Below are 23,051 nucleotides of genomic sequence, written 5' to 3'. Positions count from 1 at the left end.
ATGTTGCTCATGTTCCTCGACTTACTATGAATCTGTTTTCTGCTGGTCAACTTACTGATTCTGGTTGTCACGTCATCCTTGACGTTGACTCTTTTGTTCTGTCCAGGATCGTCGCACACACACTTTGGTTGGGGCTGGCCCTCGTCGCCGTGATTCTCAGGGTCTTTGGGAGTTAGACCGGCTTCATGTTCCTTCCGCTACCACCACTATTGTCAGTTCATCCGCTTCTGTCGCTTCAGCTACCGGTTCCTTCCGGTAGTGGCATCATCGACTTGGTCATCTTTGTGGCTCTCATTTGTCGTCTTTAGTTCGTCGAAGTCTTCTGGGGTCTGTCACAGGAGATGTCTCTTTAGAGTGTCAGGGTTGACGACTTGGCAAACAGATTCAGTTACCATATCCAACTAGTGAGTCAGTGTCTCAGCGTCGTTTTGATTTAGTCCATTCCGATGTATGGGGTCCGGCTCCCTTTGCTTCAAAAGGGGGGCATTGATACTATATTATTTTCATAGATGATTTCTCTCGTTACACTTGGCTTTATTTTATGACATCTCGCGGTGAGGTTTTGTCCATCTATAAGCGTTTTGTTGTCATCATTTACACTCAGTTCTCCTCACCCATTCGTGTGTTTCGTGTTGACTCCGCTGGCGAGTATATTTCTAAGTTGTTACGTGGTGTTATTGTTGAACAGGGGATTCTTTCTCAGTTCTCTTGTCCTGGTGCTCATGCTCAGAATTGTGTGGCTCAGCGCGAGCATCGTCACCTCCTTGAGACGGCTCATGCATTGATGATTGCCGCCTATCTTCCACCTCAGCCTCGTTTTTGGGCTGAGGCTGTCTCCACCTCCACCTATCTCATCAATCTTCAGTCGTCCACTGCTCTACAGGGTGGTGTTCCTTTCGAGCATCTTTTTGATCGCTCTCCTGATTATTCGGCGCTTCGTTTGTTTGGTTGTGTCTGCTATGTTCTTCTTGCCCCTCGTGAATGCACCATACTGATCGCTCAGTCTGTTGAGTGTGTCTTCTTGGGCTATAGTGATGAGCATAAGGGCTATCGTTGTTGGGATCCTGTCGGTTGTTGGATGCGTATTTCTCGGGATGTGACTTCTGTTGAGTCTCGTCCCTTCTACCCGCGTCCATCTTCCTCGACTTTGTCTGACACACCTATCACCCCCGTCGAGCCTTTGTCTATCCGTCCCGCTAACTCTGCTTTTCCACCTCTTGTTGATTCACCGCCACCATCTCCCACGGTTTCCTCACCTAGTATGTCTCGGGATTCTGCACCTTCCTCACCGGTGACTTCTTCGTCTCCATCCCCTGATTCTACCTCGACGATTCCTCCTCGTATTCTTCTATCTTTTCCTCAGTATTATACTCGTCGTTCATGTAATGTGGATGCGTCTACAGATGTGTCGTCCTCCTCGTCTCAGCCTACCTATGGTGAGGTTGTTGGTGCTACTGTTCTTGAGCCGATTTCTTATCGTGAAGTTGTTGTTCATCCTGAATGGCAGTTTGCGATGGCTGAGGAGATTGCTGCTCTTGAACGCAACGATACGTGGGATCTTGTTTCCCTTCCTCTTGGTGTTCGTCCCATCACTTGTAAGTGGATCTACAAGGTTAAGACTCGCTCCGATGGTTATAAAGCTCTACTTGTGGCTCGTGGTTTTCAGCAGGAGCATGGTCGTGATTACGATGAGACTTTTGCTCTTATGGCCCATATGACCACCATTCGTACACTTCTTGCGGTGGCCTCTGCACACCATTGGTCTGTATATCAACTTGATGTTAAGAATGCCTTTCTTAATGGTGAGCTGCATGAGGAGGTATACATGCAGCCACCACCTGGGCATTCTGTTCCTGATGACATGGTATGTCCTCTCCGTCGCTCTCTCTATGGCCTTAAGCAAGCCCCTCGCGTTTGGTTTGAGCGTTTTGTCTCTATGGTGACTGTCGCTGGATTTTCATTGAGTGCTCATGATCCAGCGTTGTTTGTCCACCTTTCACCTCGTGGTCGGACTCTTCTTCTTCTCTATGCCCATGACATGGTCATCACTGGTGACGATCCCGAGTATATTGCCTTTGTAAAGGCCCGTCTTAGTGAGCAATTTCTTATGTCTAATCTTGGACCTCTTCGCTACTTTCTTGGGATTGAAGTTTCTTCTACCTCTGATGGCTTTTTATATCCCAGGAAAAGTACATACAGGATCTTCTTGCTCGTGTTGCTCTTATTGATGAGCGCATTGTTGAGACTCCCATGGAGCTCAATGTACACCTTCCTGATACTGATGGTGAACCATTGACTGATTCGACGCGTTATCGACATCTTGTTGGGAGTCTTGTCTATCTAGCTGTCACTCATCCGGATATCTCTTATCCGGTTCATATTCCGAGTCAGTTTGTCTCTGCTCCCACTTCGGTTCACTATAGTCACCTTCATGTTCGTTCTCCGATATCTTCGAGGCACGATCTCTCACCGTCTGTCCTTTCCTCGCTCCAGTTCCTTACAGCTTCAGGCCTATTCGGATGCTACGTGGGCTAGTGATCCCTCAGATCGCCGCTCACTTTCTGTTTATTGTGTGTTTCTTGGTGGTTCCCTCATTGCTTGGAAGACGAAGAAACGGACTGCAGTTTCACGTTCGAGTGCAGAGGCTGAGTTGCGAGCTATGTCTCTTTTGACGGCAGAGGTGACTTGGTTACGATGGTTACTTGAGGATTTTGGTGTTTCTGTCACTACACCTACTCTACTATTATCTGACAGTACGGGTGCTATTAGCATTGCTCGCGATCCTGTGAAGCATGTGCTCACCAAACATATTGGTGTTGATGTTTTTATCTGCGCGCTGGTGTGCAGGATCAAGTTATTGCTCTTCAATATGTGCCTTCCGAGTTACAGTTGGCGGATTTTCTGACGAAGGCCCAGACTAGAGCGCAGCATGGCTTCTATCTCTCCAAACTCAGTGTTCATCGACCGTGAGTTTGAGGGCGGGGGGGTGTTAGAATACTATTTATATAGCCATGTAGCCTTTTGTATTTATCCCATTATATAAGGGGTTTCCTGCATACTATACACTTGTACTTGTGTATATATACTGGCCTATGGCCTCCTGGGAATACAAGTTGCATATTCCCATCAATGGCGACCCTGATGACTTCCCGATCAAAATAGGACTGCACCAGGGGTCGGCTTTGAGCTCTTATCTTTTTGCCTTGGTGATGGATGAGGTCACAAGGGATATACAAGGAAATATCCCATGGTGTATGCTCTTTGTGGACGATGTGGTGCTAGTCGATGATAGTCGGACGGGGGTCAACAGGTAGAGCTATGGAGACAAACCTTGGAATTGAAAGGTTTTAGACTTAGTAGAACTAAAACCGAGTACATGAAGTGCGGTTTCAGTACTACTAGGCACGAGGAGGAGGAGGAGGAGGTTAGCCTAGATGGGCAGGTGGTGCCTCAGAAGGACACCTTTCAATATTTGGGGTCAATGCTGCAGAAGGATGGGGATATCGACGAAGATGTGAACCATTCAAATAAAGCCGGATGGATGAAGTGGCGCCAAGCTTCTGGCAATCTCTGTGATAAGGGAGTGCCACGAAAGTTAAAAGGCAAGTTCTATAGGACGGCGGTTCGACCCGCAATGTTGTATGGCGCTGAGTGTTGGTCGACTAAAAGGCAACATGTGCAGCAGTTTGGTGTGGCGGAGATGGCGCATGTTGAGATGGATGTGTGGCAACACAATGAAGGACCGAGTCCGGAATGATGACATACGAGATAGTTGGGGTAGCACCGATTGATGAAAAACTTGTCCAACATCGTCTGAGATGGTTTGGGCATATTCAACGCATGCCTCCAGAAGCTCCAGTGCATAGCTGACGGCTAAAGTGTGCGGGTAATGTCAGAAGAGGTCGCGGTAGACCGAATCTAACATGGGAGGAGTCTGTAAAGAAAGATTTGAAGGACTGGAGTATCACCAGAGAACTAGCCATGGACAGGGGTGCGTGGAAGTTTGCTATCCATGTACCAGAACCATGGTCGCCAGGTCTTATGGGTTTCACCTCTAGCCTACCCCAACTTATTTGGAACTAAAGGCTTTGTTGTTGTTGTTGTTCAAATTCAAAACACAGTTTGTAAAACAAAAAGACGAACTCGGTGTCAATAGAGATAATCGGATGAATTCATAACCCAATTTAGATTAGCTACTATTCACTGAGATTTGTCCCTTTTTTTGCTTCTCAACTTGTGTATTATTATGTGCTGATCTTTTTCCCATTTTTTACGACTTTTAGATGAGTGCGCTGAGGTAGGGTGTGTTAAGCTTCATGCACTAGCCAACGCAACCAAAAGTCCGAACTGATGGAAAGGGTTAGTGCAATCCACATATACTGTAATACCCCCTCTCACGTGTGACGGAGAAGACAAGTCAACACGTGCAACCGGAAGAGAGCGACGGCGCGCGAAACTCACGTATGACTCAAGAGGCCTCTATGTGGACACAAAGGGGGGCTACCAGCAATTTTTTAATAAATTGCGAAACCAGGACTTGAACTCAAGACCTTAGCTCTGATAACATGTTAAGCTTCATGCACTAGCCAACGCAATCAAAAGTCCGAGCTGATGAAAAGGGTTAGTGCAATCCACATAGACTATAACAGGGTGCACCGTGCACCACAAGCCCTGGTGCACTGAATACTCTCTCCTAGTCCTCCTGGTAAAGCTCTATGGTCCTGCAGTATAGGTCTTCAGACCATTATTCTACCCAAACCATCAGATATAACGTGCAAAAAAATTCTTCTACAACATGGAAACACAGTTTAAAATTGTCTAATCAATTAAGACATTAAAGACAAAAGGGGATACAAAAGAAAGTAGAACAATTTAGCTTCATATATCCCTGGCGATGAAACTTTTGACCCGTATCACTTATAAATGGTTTCATCTAATCAGTGACAATCTGCTAGTTCATCATTACTGTGCAGTACAAATCCTATCTAGGAGTAAATAAGCTATGAATGTTATCATGTAAAGATATTTGCAAGTTCACACGTAGATATATCACCTTGTACATAATCATGTTAGCGAGAATCGTAAGAATGGTGAACATCACGTAGTATATCGGAGAGACCACAGCCGTATTGAAAGAGTCCAGAGCCTAGAACAATTCAACAAGAGGTGAAATAATCACAAGAGACTAGTTAGAACAGATTTCAGATTAAACTCTTTCTGCAGCCTTTAAGATAGTGTAGCTATCAGTAAAATATTGTAGAACAAGAACTCACCATTTGTATGAGTAATTTAGAATTCTGCCTGCTTTTTCTTTTAAAGCAATACTTTTTGTTAGTTATCTTTGGATGACTAACTAGACAGGATTAAGAGAAGGACAAATTTATTACCAGGCTCTTACAAGTGTGCTTACATTTGCAAAATCTAAACTAAACAAAGGTTTTGCAAGTTTCCCATTTAAACCAATAACATACTTACAAATATATTCTATACTGAGAAAACTCTGCTTGCTAAAGATTATCAGTTAAAAGCTAAAACTTAGAAACAAATAGAAATATGCTTGGAAAATCAAGAGATAAACCATCATATGCTTTAGAATGGTTAAGGCATCTCCAGCTCACCAAACGGACCTCATCAAATGTCCGTGGGCACATCCATGGACATCTGGCCGGGTGTAACATCCCATAATTTCTAAATTTGGAAGGCTAGTAGAATCTTTAATTTGCATCATTATTTCAGTGCATATTTGATTATAATTTTGGAATATTCAAAGTATTTTTCAACTCAAGGCAAATTATTGGAGGAGATAATATGAGTTCTCCTGTTATGACCGGTACAACGTACCAACGGAGGAGGCCCAATGGTAAGGGTTAGTTACGGCTTAGCCCAAGTTATCTTAGCTATCTTAGAGTCCAAGTTATCTAGGGTTTAGTGGAGGCTGTCCTCCTATATAAACACATGTACCCCTTCGATATTAAGCAGACAATAAACAGTATTCTGTTGTCGTCTCCTTCAGGAGACGGGAGCCCCAAACCCTAGCCGCCTCTCTCGCTCTCTCTCTCAACGCCGCGACGACGCCCAACCGCCGGTGCCGGCGTCCCCAGCCTCGCCGCCCGCACTTCCACCCCTACAACCTACGTCCGAGACCTGGTAGAACCCTAGCCTCTACCAATTTGGTATCAGGTAGCTTGGGTTCGATGAGTTTGTCGGACCTTCCCACCACCACCGCCTTCCCCGCCACCTCGCAGCAGCCGCCGCCGCCGCACCAGTCGCCACCGCCGGCCACCTCAGGTCCGGCCGCCTCCGGTACCGCAGCCCTGGCGGCCGAAGCCGCCCCCGTCCTCTCCCCGACGGAGATGTCCTCGGCGACCCGCGACCTCACCCTGGCGGTCTCGAACCTCCGGACTTTCCTCCAGGCTCCGTACGCAACCCCGCCACCACCGCCTCCGCCGGCGGCGCCCTTCGCGCCACCGCCCCCGGCCACCGTCGCGCCCCAGGGCCTGCCGATCACCCAGGTCCGGTGGCCGTCGTCGCCGTCCCCGCTACCGACGTGGATCGATACGCCGACCTACACGACGGCGCCGCTACAGCCGACGGTGTTGCAGCCACCCGCCCCCACCTTCGGGGGGTTCGGCGGGTACACTGACCCGTACGGCGGGAGCTCCGTGGTGCCGCATCACTCTCCTTCCGCCGCGCTGGGTCGTCACGAGGGCGCCTACGCGGCCTCACCACACGTGCAGCAGTCACCCCGCTTCACCAAGCTGGAGTTCGCCACCTACGACGGCACCGTCGACCCCCTGAATTGGCTCAATCAGTACGACCAGTTTTTCAGGGGGCAGCGGACCATGGCGTCCGACCGCACGTGGATCGCCTCCTACCACCTCCGTGGCGCCGCACAGACATGGTACTACGCCCTCTAGCAGGACGAGGGCGGGATGCCTCCGTGGGAGCGCTTCCGCGACCTGTGTCTCCTCCGGTTCGCCCCCCCCCCCCCCCCATACGTGGGAGTCGCCTGGCCGAGCTCGGTCGCCTTCCCTTCACCACCTCGGTGCAGGACTTCGCCGACCGCTTCCAGACGTTGGCCTGCCATGCGCCTGACGTCACGGCTCGCCAACGCGCCGAGCTCTTCGTTGGCGGCCTTCCCGACCACATCCGCATCGACGTCGAGATGCGCGACCCCCAGGACCTGCAGACGGCCATGTATTACGCACGCGCGTACGAGCAGCGCGCCAACGCCTTGCAGCAGGCGTTCCCGGGCCGCGGCACGCGTCCCCCGACCCGCCCCGCCCCGGCGACCGCCACCCCGACACGCCCCGCCCTGCCGGCCACTACTGCGGCTGCCCCCGCGCCAACACGCACCTTCCGGCGCTTGACGTCGGCCGAGCAGCTCGAGCGGCGCCGCAAGGGCATGTGCTTCAACTGCGACGAGCCGTATGCGTCGGGTCATACGTGCGCCCGCCTGTTCTACTTGGAGACCGTCGACCACGCAGAGGTGGAGGCCCTCACCGCGGAGCTCGACGCCACCACACTCTCCGAGGCCGGCGTCACGACCTACGGGCCGGTCGATGCGACCGCCTTCATCGTCTCCCTTCATGCCATGGCTGGCATCAAGACGGCAAAGACGATGCTGCTTCCGGTGACGATCAACGGGGAGCGTCTCACCGTGCTCGTTGACACGGGTTCGACGCACAACTTCCTGTCCGGGGACGCCATGCGCCGCCTCACACTCCAACCGGCAGGCTCGAAGAAGTTCAGCTTCACCGTCGCCAACGGGGACCGCCTGGCTTGCCAGGGGGTGGCGCGGCAGGTTCCCGTCCTCATCGGCAACGAGTCGTTCTCCATCGACTACGTCGGCATCGACCTGGGCTGCTACGACTTCATCCTCGGCATCGACTTCCTGTCCACTCTCGGGCCCATCCTTTGGGACCTCGATGTGTTGTCCCTCATCTTCTAGCGCGAGGGCGGCCGTCGCGTTCAGTGGACAGGCATCGGCAGCTCCGGCTCGAAGTGCTCGTTCGGCACGACCTCCGTCGCGTACCTGGGGCACGTCATCTCTGCGGACGGGGTAGCGATGGACGCGGACAAGGTCGCCGCCGTCGCCGCGTTGCCGACCCCGCGGTCACCGCAGGCGCTCCGCGGCTTCTTGGGCCTCGACTACTACCGGAAGTACATCCGGGACTTCGGCCTCATCGCCGCGCCACTCACGCGTCTCCTTCGACGCGACGCCTTCTCCTGGGACGAGGAGGCAACTACGGCATTCAGGCTCTCCAGCGGGCGCTCACGACGGGACCCGTCCTCCAGATGCCGGACTTTGATATGCCCTTCGTGGTGGACTGCGACGCCTCTGGCATCGGCTTCCGCGCCGTCCTCCGCCAAGGCGAGGGACCGCTCGCCTTCTTCAACCGCCCCTTCGCCGCTCGCCATCACAAGCTCGCGGCCTACGAGCGCGAGCTTATTGCGCTAGTTCAGGCGGTGCGCCACTGACGGCCTTATCTTTGGGGACGGTCATTCGTGTGCGCACGGACCACTACAGCCTCAAGTTCTTGCTGGACCAGCGCCTCTCCACCGTTCCGCAGCACCAGTGGATCGGCAAGCTCTTCGGCTTCGACTTCACCGTCGAGTACCGCCCCGGCCGTCTCAACACGGTCGCCGACACCTTGTCCCGCCGCGACACTGAGGACGTCGCGGACGACGTCGCCATGGCTGGCACTATCATGTGCATCCGCTCCGGGCCATCTTTCACCTTCATCGATGACATTCGCCGGGCAACTTCAACGGCCGCGGACGCGCAGGGCCTGCGCCAGCGCCTTGACGCCGGCGAGCTGGACGCGCCCTGGCGCTTCGACGAGGGGCTGCTCCTACATGGCCGCCGCATCTTCGTGCCCGACCATGGCGACCTGCGCCACCAGGTCCTGACCTTGGCGCACTCTGCAGGGCACGAGGGCGTGCAGAAGACTCTCCATCGTCTCTGTGCTGATTTTTACATCCCCCGTGATGGCGCGATGGTCCGCGACTGGGTGCGGTCGTGCGTGACGTGCCAGCGGAACAAGACAGAGACACTACGACCCGCGAGTCTACTGCAGCCGCTGGACGTACCCTCCCAGGCATGGGCGGATATTTCCATGGACTTCATCGAGGGCCTTCCCAAGGTGGGCGGCAAGTCCGTCATCCTCACGGTGGTTGACTGCTTCTCCAAGTACACGCACTTCATCGCCCTGGGTCATCCAAATACAGCCGCCTCCGTGGCGCGGGCCTTTTTCGACGGCATCGTCCGCCTCCACGGTTTTCCTTCGTCCATCGTCAGCGATCGTGATCCCGTGTTCACGGGACATGTCTGGCGGGATCTCTTTCGACTAGCGGGCGTGAAGCTCCGCATGAGCACGTCGTTCCACCCTCAGACAGACGGCCAGTCCGAGGTGGTCAACAAGATGATCGCCATGTACCTGCGTTGTGTTACTGGTGATCGTCCACGAGCTTGGGTGGACTGGTTGGCGTGGGCGGAGTACTGCTACAACACCTCCTATCACTCCGCCCTGCGCACCACACCTTTCGAGGTGGTCTACGGGCGCCCACCTCCGGCGATGCTCCCTTACGAGCCTGGGACGGCTCGGTCCGAGACGACGGGCGACTTACTCCACACCCGCGACGACATTCTGGCTGAGGCGCGCCAGCGTCTTCTCCAAGCACAGCAGCTGGCTCGGAAGTACTACGATGCTCATCATCGCGAGGCAGAGTTCGCGGTGGGCGATTGGGTGTGGCTGCGCCTCCTCCACAGGACCACGCAGTCTCTGGACCTGCGCTCCAAACGCAAATTGGGACCTCGCTACGCCGGTCCCTTCCGTGTGCTGGAGCGTGTCGGCACACTCGCATACCGCTTGGAGCTACCAGCTGGTTCTCGCCTCCACGACGTCTTCCATGTCGGCTTACTGAAGGCCTACCGCGGGGACCCTCCTGCAGCGACGCCGGCCCTTCCTCCTACTTCGGATGGCCGCCTCCTTCCAGCTTCCGCGCAGGTGGCGAAGGTGCTGCAGGCGCAGCAGCGTCGCGGCGTCTGGCATGTCTTGGTACAGTGGACCGGACTGCCAGAGGAGGAAGCGACTTGGGAGAAGCTCGGTGATTTCCACCAGCAGTTTCCAGATGTTCAGCTCGAGGACGAGCTGTTTGAGAAGGCGGGGAGAGATGTTATGACCGGTACAACGTACCAACGGAGGAGGCCCAATGGGCAGGGTTAATTACGGGCTTAGCCCAAGTTATCTTAGCTATCTTAGAGTCCAAGTTATATTAGAGTCCAAGTTATCTAGGATTTAGTGGAGGTTGTCCTCCTATATAAACACATGTACCCCTACTAGTAGTGGTATATTTGTGATTTGTCTGGTATTTTTAGTAAGTAAACTAGCATTTTATTTAGCCACATTTATTTCATGTATTTAATAAATAGGAATAAAACCAAACAAACCTTAGCCTACTCAAGCTGCACTGTGCGAGCCCAAGGCTATGTTCCGCCGCATGAGTTAAGCAGCTTCCCGTCTCCCTCGTTCTGTTCAGCCCATGGCCCACTTTACATTTTTCACCCCAAACGGTATGTGGAGCTCCCAGGACCGTCAAATCCACTTAAAATCGAGAAATCTGCACGCGCAACGCCACCCTCTTTCTCTCACCAGTGACGGCGATAGCCCACCCGCTTGAGAGAAAGAGGTCGGGCAAGCCATTAGGGCACCATATCATCATCCCTTGGTATACCTACTGTTAAGATTCATGCACTATTCAACGCAACCAAAAGTCTGAAACGTTGAAAAAGGCTAGGCAATCCAAATATACATTTCAACACCCCCTCTCACGTGTGATAGTCAGACGGGTCAATAGGAAGTTAGAGCTATGGAACAAACATTGAAAGCGAAAGGTTTTAGACTTGGTAGAACTAAAAACGAGTACATGAGGTGCGGTTTCGGTACTACTAGGTATGAGGAGGAGGTTAGCCTTAATGGGCAGGTGGAGCCTCGAAAGGACACCTTTCGATATTTGGGTCAATACTGCAGAAGGATGGCGATATCGATGAAGATGTGAACCATCTAATAAAAGCCGAAGTGGTGCCAAGCTTCTCGCATTCTCAGTGACAAGAGAGTGCCACAAAAACTAAAAGGCAAGTTCTATAGGACGGTGATTCAACCCGCAATGTTGTATGACGTTGAGTGTTGGCCGACCAAAAGGCGACATGTACAACACTTAGGTGTGGCGGAGATGTGCGTGTTGAGATGGATGTGTGGCCACATAAGGAAGGACCGAGTCTGGAATGGTGATATACGAGATAAGAGTTGAGGTAGCACCGATTGAAGAGAATTTTGTCCAACCTCGTCTGGGATGGTTTGGGCATATCCAGCGCAGGCCTCCAGAAACTTCAGTGCATAGCGAATGGCTAAAGCGTGCTGATAATATCAAAAGAGATCAGGGTAGACCGAACTTGACATGGGAGGAGTCCGTAAAGAGTGATCTGATGGGCTGGAGTATCACCAAAAGCTAGCCATGGACAGAGGTGCATGGAAGCTTGCTATCCATGTGCCAGAACCATGAACTGATCGCGAGATCTTATGAGTTTCACCTCTAGCCTACCCTAACTTGTTTGGGACTAAAGTCTCTGTTGTTCTTGTTGTTGTAGGCACGCTGGTCAAAACTAACCGAGCAAAATCAGCAACTATCGAAGAGTTGCCAGGCTGCCGTTTCTGCTTGTGGAGCAGGAAGGAACACCCAGCAAAGCAAGCAGCAGTCAGCAGAGCAGCACGCGTGCATCAGCAGAGCGCTAGCAGCAACATGCATCAATAGCAGCAGTGTGCTGCCTTCCAGGAAAGCAACGGGGGCTACACACTTATCCTCCTGCGAATGAAGCCCAGCATGGCCCAAAAATGCTCAGCCCAACAGCGAAGGCCCGAAAAAACTCCTGGTAGGGTTGCTAGCGCACACAGGGAGGTGGCAGCGGCTGCAACACAGCAGCAGCAGTGGCAACGCACAGCTGCAGAGTTGAAGTGGTCCGTCTACTGATCTTGGCTGCCTGGAGGAGCAGCAACACACCAGGCCCAACCCGTGGTGGCACATCTCGTAAGGAACGACCAGCGGCCGAACAAGAAGAGCAGCGGCATGGATCGGAACGGGAACCAGACAGGACGGCGAGAGGTGTTAATTAGGCAGGGCGACGGCCGTCGGGAGAGGTGGTGGCGTTGACGGTCATGGTGGAGGCGGACGGGAGAGGCAGCAGTTTGGACCTGCGGTGGAGGCGTTGACCGGCAGACGGTCAGGCGAGAGGCGTGGGAGACAGGAAAGCAGCGCCAACAGAGGGCAGAAGAACAGCACAGTCGGACATAGGAGAGAGAACCGCTGCACAAGATAGGGCTCTAATACTCCCTCCGTCCCTAAATAAGTGTCTCAACTTTATACTAACTTTAGTACAAAGTTGTATTAAAATTAAGACACTTATTTTGGGACGGAGGGAGTACCATGTTAGGAAATACGCAACTTGTATTTCCAGGTGGCCACAGGCCAGCATATATACACGTACATGTGTGGTACCATAGGCAGGAAACCCTTTATAAAACGGGGAAAATACAAAAGATACACGGCTAAATCGTTGATACGGCAAAACCTATAGCTAACTTGACAGAGCTCATTGATTTATGTATTGATTTACAAAACAAGAGAGATCATGGATATCAAACAGAACTCAGAAAGAACTGTCAGGACAGAAATTATCCTATAGATGATGTATCCATGCCTGTTCGAAATGATATACTCCCTCCGTCCCACAATATAAGAGTGTTTTGCAAGCTAACACGAGGGAGTAACTCTTAACAGATTCCAGGCAAGTACAACCTCCTTGTCCATTCTGACACATCATATTTCTTTCCCCCTCCTTGCTTGCACTAGAATCACAATGTTGTAGTGGTATTGCGACACCTATCCTTTTGCATAGCTTGGTTATTGTCACCTTGATATTGCCTTTACTTCCATCTTAGTATAACATGTTGCTTTTGGGGTATCACACATGTTAACCTGGCTCTGATACTTTTTTTTATGTGATGGAGTTAATTATGAAATTAAAGGCAACAGTGGGAGGCCATGTTTAAAGCATCGGTGTTCTCTTCCATTCGGGCCGCACAAGGACCTGAGTTCTTGTTATCTTGATACAAGACTGAGCGCGCTAACCGGGCTTTCCATTTGGCATACGCAAAGTTGCATGAAACATCTTCATCAACAGGAAGTATGAGATGTTATTTAATCATTGGGTGAGGTTATCACCTAATATTTGTACACATATAGGAATGTGGCGCAGCAAGGGGTTATCCTATATGGCTCTAGCCGATCCTTGTCCCCGCTCACAATGGTTGAGTCCGACACATAGCAACCGCATAATATCGTTCCCGGGATGGCCACCAAACACAACGTGTACGTGGCAACATACACATTATGTGGGTGGAACAATGATACTATGAGGTTAACAGTTGTACTGTATAGTGCCGGTCCCAGAGGCGTTACATGGGTAAAGTGCAAAACTCTGCAGAGTATAAAAACTAATCATGATTTGCCAATCCCCGGTTATGGACAGTTTTGAGCAACTGGACTTGAAACCTCTCGAAGATCTTATCATCTCAAATGACTAATATGAAGTGGGTTTAATTAAAACCTATGATCCTCGGAGGCTCTCATATGCGGGTTAAATCGGAGGCAATCCAATTTAACAATAGGTTAACTAGAGATGAACAAGACTTGACTAGTAAGTAGAAGTAGGTTGAAACCAGCTTTCTGCAAAACAAAAACAAAAGCCTTTTCTTTGTGCTCAGCCAATTAAGGCATAATACAATGTAAGATATTTTAGGTTAATTATATGCTTAGCTAGCTGTGGTTCTGTTCATATATTGCTATCGATCAGGAATAAAATATATATTTTTTTGAAATTGATCAGGAATAAAATATTAATGTAAATTAGACCAAATATTCAATGGTGGCTCATCATGGTTAAACATCTATACTCTAAAAAGTATGTGAATTCACGCATAGTTATACACAATGACACTTATAAGAACCATGCAAGTTCATACATCAGATGTCACTAAAAGTCCAAGATTGTGCCATTTGATTGAAATTGAAGTACCATAACCAATTTCTCAAAAATGCAAACTTATACAAAAAAAGAGGGACCTGAGAGATTTATAATGGTTACCTTGTTTAAATAGTTCAACTGCACCAAACAACAAATAATGACAACAAATATGAAGAACCACGTCTGGATGTAGATGAATTGGTTTGATTCGCTAAATGACAGCTTCAAGGCAATGGCAACTGCTTTTACGCTGATAACCTGCCCAGTCAAAAAAAATATGTCACTGAACAATCACTAACTTGATCCATTTAATGATTTGATCAGATGGTATTGCACTTCTAGTGTACCGTGAGTGATCCCATTAGTGAACAGATTGCAATATAGACGAGCATCTTCCTGTGACCAGAGCGTTTGACAGCCCAGAAAATCAAAAAAAGAGCGCCAACCACAGCCACACATGAATAAACAATGAAACCTGCAGAAATTACCCTTGCATGTCAATGTTGAGAGTGCCAACGAAGATACAGCCAGATCAAAATGGAGCTAGGCAAAAGAAAATAGTATAAGTATATCTTTCCACTTAAGAAAAGTTTATGAAGCTCAAGTTCTTTTTTCATATACTGAAACATTGTGATCAGAGATCCTTCAGAAACACCGTGACCAGAACAAGTGGAAACTTATAACTGAAATAATCGAGTAAATGATCGGTTTTGCATGAGAGAAAGAAGCGAGGAATCCTCTTTTCGACTCTGACTCCCCCACTCCAGTCGTTGCTTTTCTTTCTGTTACTTCGAAATCCATCAAGATTGATCAACCATTAACAAGCAATCCTAATGTGGGAGGTTTTGGTCAGGGGGACGCAGAAATCGTGCTTCAGGATCCATTACGTGTCCAAGGCCTTTTGTTCTTCTTCGCATCCGTTATTTTGGCACAAGTTTTTTTGGTTCTCAAAAAGAAACAGTTTGAAATTCTCGCATGAATTGCTAAAGATCCAGTAAGTCCACCATTGATTCCTTCAGACGTGTCAATTGGACAAATACGCCCATAGTGACTCGGATGAATATCTCGGCTCCGAAAACTTGCGGTTCTCCCCGTCAACCTACTTCAATTTTGACCCTATCCCCCATCAGTATTGATATAGAACTAGACCGGATCTTTCCTGAAATATAGCCTAGGAAAAAGATTTTCTTTTTTAATGAATGAAAGCGCTCTTAGTTCAGTTCGGTAGAACGCGGGTCTCCAAAACCCGATGTCGTAGGTTCAAATCCTACAGAGCGTGATTCAATCTATCTTATGTCGAAGCACACTCTTGTGGTTTCCTCTTCCTCGGTTTCTGTTTTCTTATTCGGGATCTTGCTTTTCATGGTTCTCATCTCTGCAACTCGCGATTTTCGCGAGAGAACATGAAAGTTATAACCTTAGTAGAGGAGAACAAATTGCAGAAATGAAATTAAATCTTTATGTACTGACCCCTAAGCGAATTATTTGGGATTGTGAAGTGAAAGAAATCATGGTAAACAGTGCATTTCGCCGTCTAATTCAGAATAATTATACTTTTGTACCCTTTCTTTAAAATGTAAAGTGGACGTTCCGGCACGAATCTCCGCAATTACTTGTTCGTATAATCTCACTAAAGACGGAGCCATTTTCATTGTTACCGTACCGGCTGTTAAAATTAGGCATGCTTGCCTAGGACTTGATCTTGGTACCAATCCATGACGATCAAAGTCGAATCGTGAACATTCTTTTTTTTTTCAAATCCAAAAAAAAAATCTATTTTTTATACATAGGTCGTCGATTCGGCAATCTAAAAGGTAAGTTAAGTCTTACTCCCTCCTTTCCGGTTTATAGGGCTCAAATCTGAAATCCCATCAACCAAGGTGGGTTGTGAGTGGATGGCACTAGTTTTAACTAGCCAATGAAATATTTCTCACAAATTCAATTTCCGAAGCAAGCACCCTCCCTCTCATTGGACTTGCATGATGCATGTAGAAAAAGATGCATGCATAGCCGCCACTAATTTCCTTTCTCTTATCTCTATGAATTAAACACAGCATGAGACTCAAAGCACTTCAACTCATTTATACTCAAAATGAGCCTAATATAATGGAAATCTGAAATTTTTTAGATGAGCCCTATAAACCGGAAAGGAGGGAGTAGATATTCATACGTTTGACCAACAGATGCCAAATTCTACGCTATCTGCAATTGGACAATTTTCCATGGAATGCAAACCGATGGTCAAGTCATGAAATATCGAACAAATATTGAATGCTCGATCATGCAATTAGCAGCACTGCATCAATAAAACATGAAATACTATAGGTTTCTATTGACAGGAGCAGGTCTTCAAGTTGCTACCTGGCTGGGTTGCAAAATGCCATATTTCCTCCACTGAATTAATCTCCCTCTCCTTTGGGGCATGCAAAACTATACCGACAGACCCAACAACACACAAGATGCAACCAACAACACCAAACATATGCAATCTCTCTTTCAGGATGAAGTGTGCGAGCACTGCACTGCATCAGCAAAAGATTAAACAGAAACATATAATATGACAAATAAGTAAATTCAAGAAAATGGTATGGCTGCTACCTAAATATGATGCTCAGAGCTCCTAGAGGAGTAACAAGTATGGCAGGGGCAAATGCGTATGCTGCAAAGTTTGCTATCTCGCCCAGAATCACTGCAAATAAATAAATATATATATATATCAAGATACGCATCATAAGTGTTTCAGTTTCCATTCCATATGTCTTGAAGGTCACTTTAGTCAAAGATTCACTAAATGATAAAAAAAATCCACAGATAAACCGAACAGATGAAACCAATCAGATAAATCTTCTTAGAGATAAGCTAGGAGAGGCTCTCTAAAAAGACCCACGCATAGTCAAACCAACATAACTTTACTGCTGTGTTCTCCATCAGAACAGAATAGATGTCCTAATTATTGAGCAAGTTCTACAAGTATTTGCGAGTCTGGTATTTCAGAGGATTTCTAAATGTAAGAAGAAACTCCTAAATCTTTTTATATTTTAACTGAAGTCATATATTGTAAGAGAAGGCATGTATAACACTAATAATATGAAGTTAAGTCTTCCTTTCTGGAGAGAGGCTATAAAACTTTGATGCCACTCGTAGCATTTATACGATGATATATTATTTAACCCAACATCCAAATAGTTCTTGTTTCAAAAAATTTATGGTTAAGGTAAACAAACAAATAAAACAAATATCCTGTATTCAACTTACTGAAGTTGTGTAGCCTAACTTAATTATGAACAATGAGTTACAAAATGTTAAACCAGTATGGGCCTTGCCCATTCACTTAAAGCCCATGTGGCCCAGGCCCATTGGTTTGACCTAGAAGAGGTTGCGCCAGCCAGTGTCTGAACAGGTGCAAGAGCCACACACATCACACCATCCAACCGCCAGAGAAGAAAGAGATGCAGAATTGAGACCCTCCCTAATTCAACATGGTATCAGATGTCGGTGACGGGCAGGGCCTGACGGGAATGTGGCAGCAGACCTGGGCGAAGAGGGGGCGGTGTGCGAGTTGGCGCGGCAGGGCTGCATGGCTGTGGAGGTAAGGGAAAGACGTTGGAAAAGGTGCCCTCTGCTGCTGTTGCTGTATTGGCTGTTGTTCCTCCTGGAGTTGGTCCTGTGCTGCTGTTGCATGAAGGGAGGCAGGTGACATGCTGGCAGTGTCGCTGCTGCATGCAGCTGCTTGACAGGGGGAGCAGGAGACCTTGCTGATGCATGCAGCTGATCCGGGCCGGTGAAGGAAAAGGAGCAGGTGCGCCTGCGTGGGGTTCCTGGAGGCTGCACGTTGCTACTGCTGTTTGCAGAGGAGAAGAAGGCACTGACTGCTGCGTGCTGCTGCTATTGCTTAAGTTTTTTACTGCTCGTGCTCTGCTGCTTGCACTTGAGGGTGCTCTTTGTACTGCTGCTGCTTGCTATTGATGGTGAGGAGGCTGGCTTAACCGCAGTTAGTGCTGCTGATTGAAGAGGAGAATGAGGTTGTGTCTGCAGCTGCTACTGAGTGTTGCTGCGGGTGATCCTCCTGAGCGAAGATGGGTGAACCAAAAGGTCTTGCTGAGGCTTGTCAGGCTCTGAAGAAGCACCTGATGATCAATGTACTGCTGATGATGTCGGAAGCGCCATCGACCGTCTATCGCTGATCCAACGGCTACGACTTAAAGTGCACTGTTGAATTTCCGACAAAGCCCCTGGTCGGTCGCGCGTCCCTCTCCTGCCCGCAGCCGCGCGTCCCTCTCCTCCTTTGGCTATAAAGCCATGTAATTTCCCCTTTGCCAATTTTATGCTTATTGCAATCCAGGGTTGAACCCTAGCCGCCAGTGGCGAGCTACATTGCTATTTCCTCCTCAGTAAAAGCTCCAAATTCCTCGCGATTTCTCCTCTGAATTGAGCTCATGTTTCTCTGTTCATGATCATACTCTGTTCGTAGCTAGCGAGAGCTTGACAATTGGTATCAGAGGCCCAGTCTTTCCTCGGCAAAAAGGGGGCGGGCGCAGCAAGGGGGTAGATCTCAGATCGGAAGGCAGATGTTGCTGGGTCTTCGTCCTGGTTGCTGGAGCACCCTGCTTCAGTGGTAAAACCCCAGGTTTGGAGATCGATCCAGAGCAGGGAAGTTGCTGGGGGCGGTGTGAGCAACATGGTCTAGGTAAATTCCCTCCCTTTTCCCTCCCTTTGAAGCAGTTGGATTGTGATCATGGCTGGAGTAGCAGAGTCGGCCACAACTGCTGATCTGCAGCTGGAGTCATTAGAGTTAGATCTGAAGTCACTAAGGCAGGAAAGAGATGAAGATAGAAAGGAATTCCACCAGTTCCAAGCAACAGTGAACAAGAATTTCATCACAATGCAGAAATTTTTTGACAAGATCCAAGATAACTTCAGGAGGTTATTACTAGACCCTGATCCTGGTAAAGATGATGCAGCTGATCATGCATCAGTACAGGGAGCAGCTGTGCAGAAAGATAACCCTGGAGGATCACCTATGGTTGCACCAGGGCGCCCAAAACAGCTAGTAGCAGATACACCACCATCTGTAACTATGCCTGAAAAAGCTGCTGTGGGAGGAATTGGTACAGCAGTATTGAGGGATCAAACTGGAAGAGAATTGAACATGGATGGTACATTAAAGCAACCCTACAGGCATCCAAACTTTGGCATTAACAAAGCTGAAGGCATGGGTCAAAATGCTATGGCTGTGCATGCTGTTCAAGGGGAAGAATTACAGGAGATTGAAGGATATGATAACAACTATAGAAGAAGAGTTAGTACCCCAATGGACAGTAGAAGAAGCCCTCTTACTGTGAAACCTGCTAAGCTCAACATGGTAGAATTTGAAGGAGATGATCCTGAATCCTGGATACAGAATCTAGAGCAATAATTTGTTGCTGCAAGAACACCTATTGAGCACAGGACTGAACTGGCAATATCTTACTTGAAAGGACCTGTTGTGCAGTGGTGGAGAGGTACTGGTTTTGCTCCTGGTAACATTGCTTGGCATAAATTCTGCTCCTTGCTGTCTGAGAGATTCTCAGTACAATCTGTTTGTGATATTGTGACTTCCTTTCATGCTGTCAAGCAAGTAACAACTGTGACAGGATATGTGGAACAGTTTGAGCAATTGATGAACATCATGAGAAGGGAGAACCCTGGAATTCCCAATGAATATTATGTGACTAGCTTTATAGCTGGCTTACACCCCTACATCAAAAGTCATGTGGAGTGATTCAAACCCAAAGATATGAAAACTGTTGTGTGGTATGCAAGGAGGATGGAAAAAGCACAACCATCTCCTGCAGTAGTGCAGACAAAACCTTACTTCCCACGAGTGAAGAGACATGTGAATTTTGAGCAAGCACCTGGCCAGAATAGTACACCTCCTCTAGCAAAAAGTACACTTATCCAGCAAGCTAAGCAAAACCAGGTCTGCTACAAGTGTAGGGAACCATGGGTTCCAGGGCATAGACAGGTGTGCAAGATGAGCCAGAAAGCACAGATTCAAGCCCTGTTAAATCAAGAAGTAGATAACTCAGATGTGATATTTGTGACAGACTTTGAGGACCCTGACTTGGACACACAAGAAGCACCAGCAGCAGAAACTGTATTACAGGTTTCAGCACATGCTGCTCATGGCCTTAATTCAGCTAAAAACACATTTATTTTGTCAGTGAAAGTGGGGGAAGTGACAGCTACTGCTCTAGTAGACAGTGGTAGCACTGCTACATTTGTCTCTCCTGAAATGGCAAGCAAGATGTCCATTGCACCTGTAGCTAACACTAAGGTGAAAGTGGTGGTAGCTAGTGGGGAGGTACTGTGGAATGAATTTACTGTCAAAAATTGTCCATATGAAATCCAGGGCAGTACATTTTGTGACAGTTTCAGGATCCTTAAGTTGACTGGGTATGATATGATATTGGGAGTGGATTGGCTTAAGAAATATAGTCCAGTTCAAATGGATTTTATCAAGATGGAGTTGAAAATTGCAGGCACACAAGGTCAAGTAATCACATTTGTGGATGAAACTGTTCCCTTGGAGAAGATCACTGAAAGCAAGGACAAGACTAGTAGGTTAATGGAGCAAGCTGTATGTGGCTTCTTTTTGTTTCCTATATGTGGAGCAAATTATGAGTTAACAGCTACTGAAGTACCTAATGATTTGCAACCACTACTTCAACAATATGAGAAGTTATTTCAGGAGCCTAGTGGATTGCCCCCTAGCAGACCCTGTGATCATAGGATTCCACTCATGGAAGGAGCAAAAGTGGTGAACCAGAGGCCTTACAGAGTACCACATCATCAAAAGGAAATTCTGGAGAAAATCATTTTGGACTTGCTGAAGAAAGGACTGATCAGGCCTAGTACCAGCCCTTTTTCTTCTCCTGTGTTGCTAGTAAAGAAGAAGGATGGATCTTGGAGGCTCTGTACTGACTACAGGAAGCTGAATGCTATCACTGTAAAGAACAAATACCCAATACCTGTCATTGAGGATTTATTGGATCAGCTGAAAGGAGCAAAGTATTTCTCAAAAATTGACCTGAGAAATGGATACCATCAGATAAGAATGGCAGAAGAGGATATAGCAAAAACTGCTTTTTCAACTCACATGGGATTGTTTGAGTACCTGGTGATGTCTTTTGGGCTCACTAATGGTCCACCATCATTCCAAGCACTAATGAATCTGCTATTTGGCCTGCTTAAGTTTGTAGTTGTTTTCTTTGATGACATATTGGTCTTCAGCTTGACATGGGAAGAGAACAAGGAGCACCTCAAGCAGGTGTTTGAGATCCTGCAAGAAAATAAGTTGTATGCCAAAATAGAGAAATGTTCATTTGGGCAAAAAGAAGTGGAATATCTGGGTCACATTATCAATGAAGAGGGAGTGTCCACAGATCCCTGCAAGATTAAGGTTGTTCAGGACTGGCCTATTCCTGCTAATATCACTGAATTAAGAAGTTTCTTGGGCTTGAGTGGTTACTACAGGAGATTTATTCAGGGATATGGGTTAATTTGCAGGCCATTGTTTGATTGTCTGAAAAAGAATGCATTTGATTGGCAGCAGGAACAGACCAAGGCATTTGAAACATTGAAGCAGAAGCTGACTAACACTCCTGTGCTGGCCTTGCCTGATTTCACAAAACCATTCATTCTGGAAACTGATGCTAGTGGTTATGGTTTAGGAGCTGTTCTAATGCAAGAAGGAAGACCTCTCTCCTATTTCAGTAAAGCAATTGGCCCAAAAGCTGCAGCTATGTCTACATATGATAAAGAAGCTCTAGCCATCATTGAAGCAGTTAAAAAATGGAAGCATTACTTTGCAGCTACTGCCTTGGTAATCAGAACAGATCAGGAAAGCCTAAAGTACATCCAGGAGCAAAAGATCACTGAGGGCATTCAGCATAAACTTTTGTTGAAGCTGCTGGGTTATAACTTTACTGTGGAATACAGAAAAGGAAAGGAAAACAGAGCTGCTGATGCTTTATCTAGGGTGAAACATAAGCTTTCTGCTCTGACTACAACATCTGTTTCACCTACTTGGGTTAGGGAGATTATTAAAAGTTATGAGGATGATGATAAAATCAAGGAGTTGATTGCTGCATGTGTGGTAGATAAGGACAACAGTACTGCTTATACTTTCAGTAATGGAATTCTGAGGTATAAAAGTAAGGTGGTAGTAGGAAAAGCTACTGAGCTGAGACAAGAAATCATGAAAGTGTTTCATAATTCAGAACTAGGTGGACATTCTGGTGAGAGAGCAACTTATCACAGGGTCAAGCTGGTTTTTCACTGGTCAGGCTTAAAGCAAGATGTGGTGCTGTTTGTCAAAAGTTGTCATGTCTGTCATGTTAACAAAGCAGCGCACACACCATATCCTGGGTTGCTAGAGCCCCTTCTTGTTCCTGATTTTGCTTGGGCACATATAAGCATGGATTTTGTGGAGGGATTGCCTGTGTCTGAGAGCAAAGACCTGATCCTAGTAGTGGTGGATAGATTCACAAAATATGCTCATTTCATAGCCATGAAGCATCCTATATCAGTTCAGACAGTAGCTAGAGCATTTTCTGACAATGTCTTTAAACTGCATGGCATGCCTATGGTTATTGTCACTGATAGAGATAGAATCTTCACAAACAACCTGTGGCAGCAACTTTTTAAATCCATGAAGGTGAAGCTACACATGAGCACTGTTAGGAAGTATTAGTATTAGTCTAGGAGTCCTTATTAGTCTATTAGTATTGGTCTAGGAGTCCTTATTAGTCTATGTTTACTTTCCTTGCACCTCAAGTCATGTGTAATATATATATGCCCCTTGGGCCTTCAATATAGACAAGTTGCTTTCCTAACATGGTATTAGAGCCTAGGTTTAGGTCTCCGGACGCCGCAACTCGTCCTCACGATCCAAAAAAAAATTCTGTTCCCGTCGTTGATCCCGTCT

The 23,051-nt window shown here is 47.7% G+C and overlaps 1 protein-coding gene and 1 non-coding gene across 13 annotated transcripts in view; one reads left to right on the top strand and one right to left on the bottom strand.

Annotated features, from left to right (window-relative positions):
• Nucleotides 1-23,051, bottom strand: part of LOC123406217 (probable magnesium transporter NIPA2) — a 53,802-nt gene that overhangs the window by 11,739 nt on the left and 19,012 nt on the right. For 7 of the 12 annotated variants that reach the window (XM_045099698.1, XM_045099697.1, XM_045099699.1 and 4 more), the window contains 5 exons: nucleotides 16,682-16,772; nucleotides 16,445-16,605; nucleotides 14,431-14,558; nucleotides 14,204-14,341; nucleotides 5,054-5,146 (listed from right to left, as the gene is read on the bottom strand). In XM_045099698.1, the coding sequence (XP_044955633.1) occupies nucleotides 5,054-5,146; nucleotides 14,204-14,341; nucleotides 14,431-14,558; nucleotides 16,445-16,605; nucleotides 16,682-16,772 (611 nt within the window). Of the gene's footprint in view, nucleotides 1-5,053; nucleotides 5,147-14,203; nucleotides 14,342-14,430; nucleotides 14,559-16,444; nucleotides 16,606-16,681; nucleotides 16,773-17,615; nucleotides 17,945-21,093; nucleotides 21,153-21,239; nucleotides 21,405-23,051 lie in introns of those variants that run through there. The other 5 variants (XM_045099701.1, XM_045099694.1, XM_045099702.1 and 2 more) reach the window with 3 other exon arrangements.
• TRNAW-CCA lies at nucleotides 15,289-15,362 on the top strand. Its single transcript has one exon. It is a non-coding gene; the product is annotated as a tRNA-Trp (tRNA).

This window comes from Hordeum vulgare, chromosome 6H, assembly GCF_904849725.1.
Source record: "Hordeum vulgare subsp. vulgare chromosome 6H, MorexV3_pseudomolecules_assembly, whole genome shotgun sequence".
In the NCBI taxonomy this organism is placed as follows: Eukaryota; Viridiplantae; Streptophyta; class Magnoliopsida; order Poales; family Poaceae; genus Hordeum; species Hordeum vulgare.
This window is presented reverse-complemented; position numbering and strand designations above follow the sequence as displayed.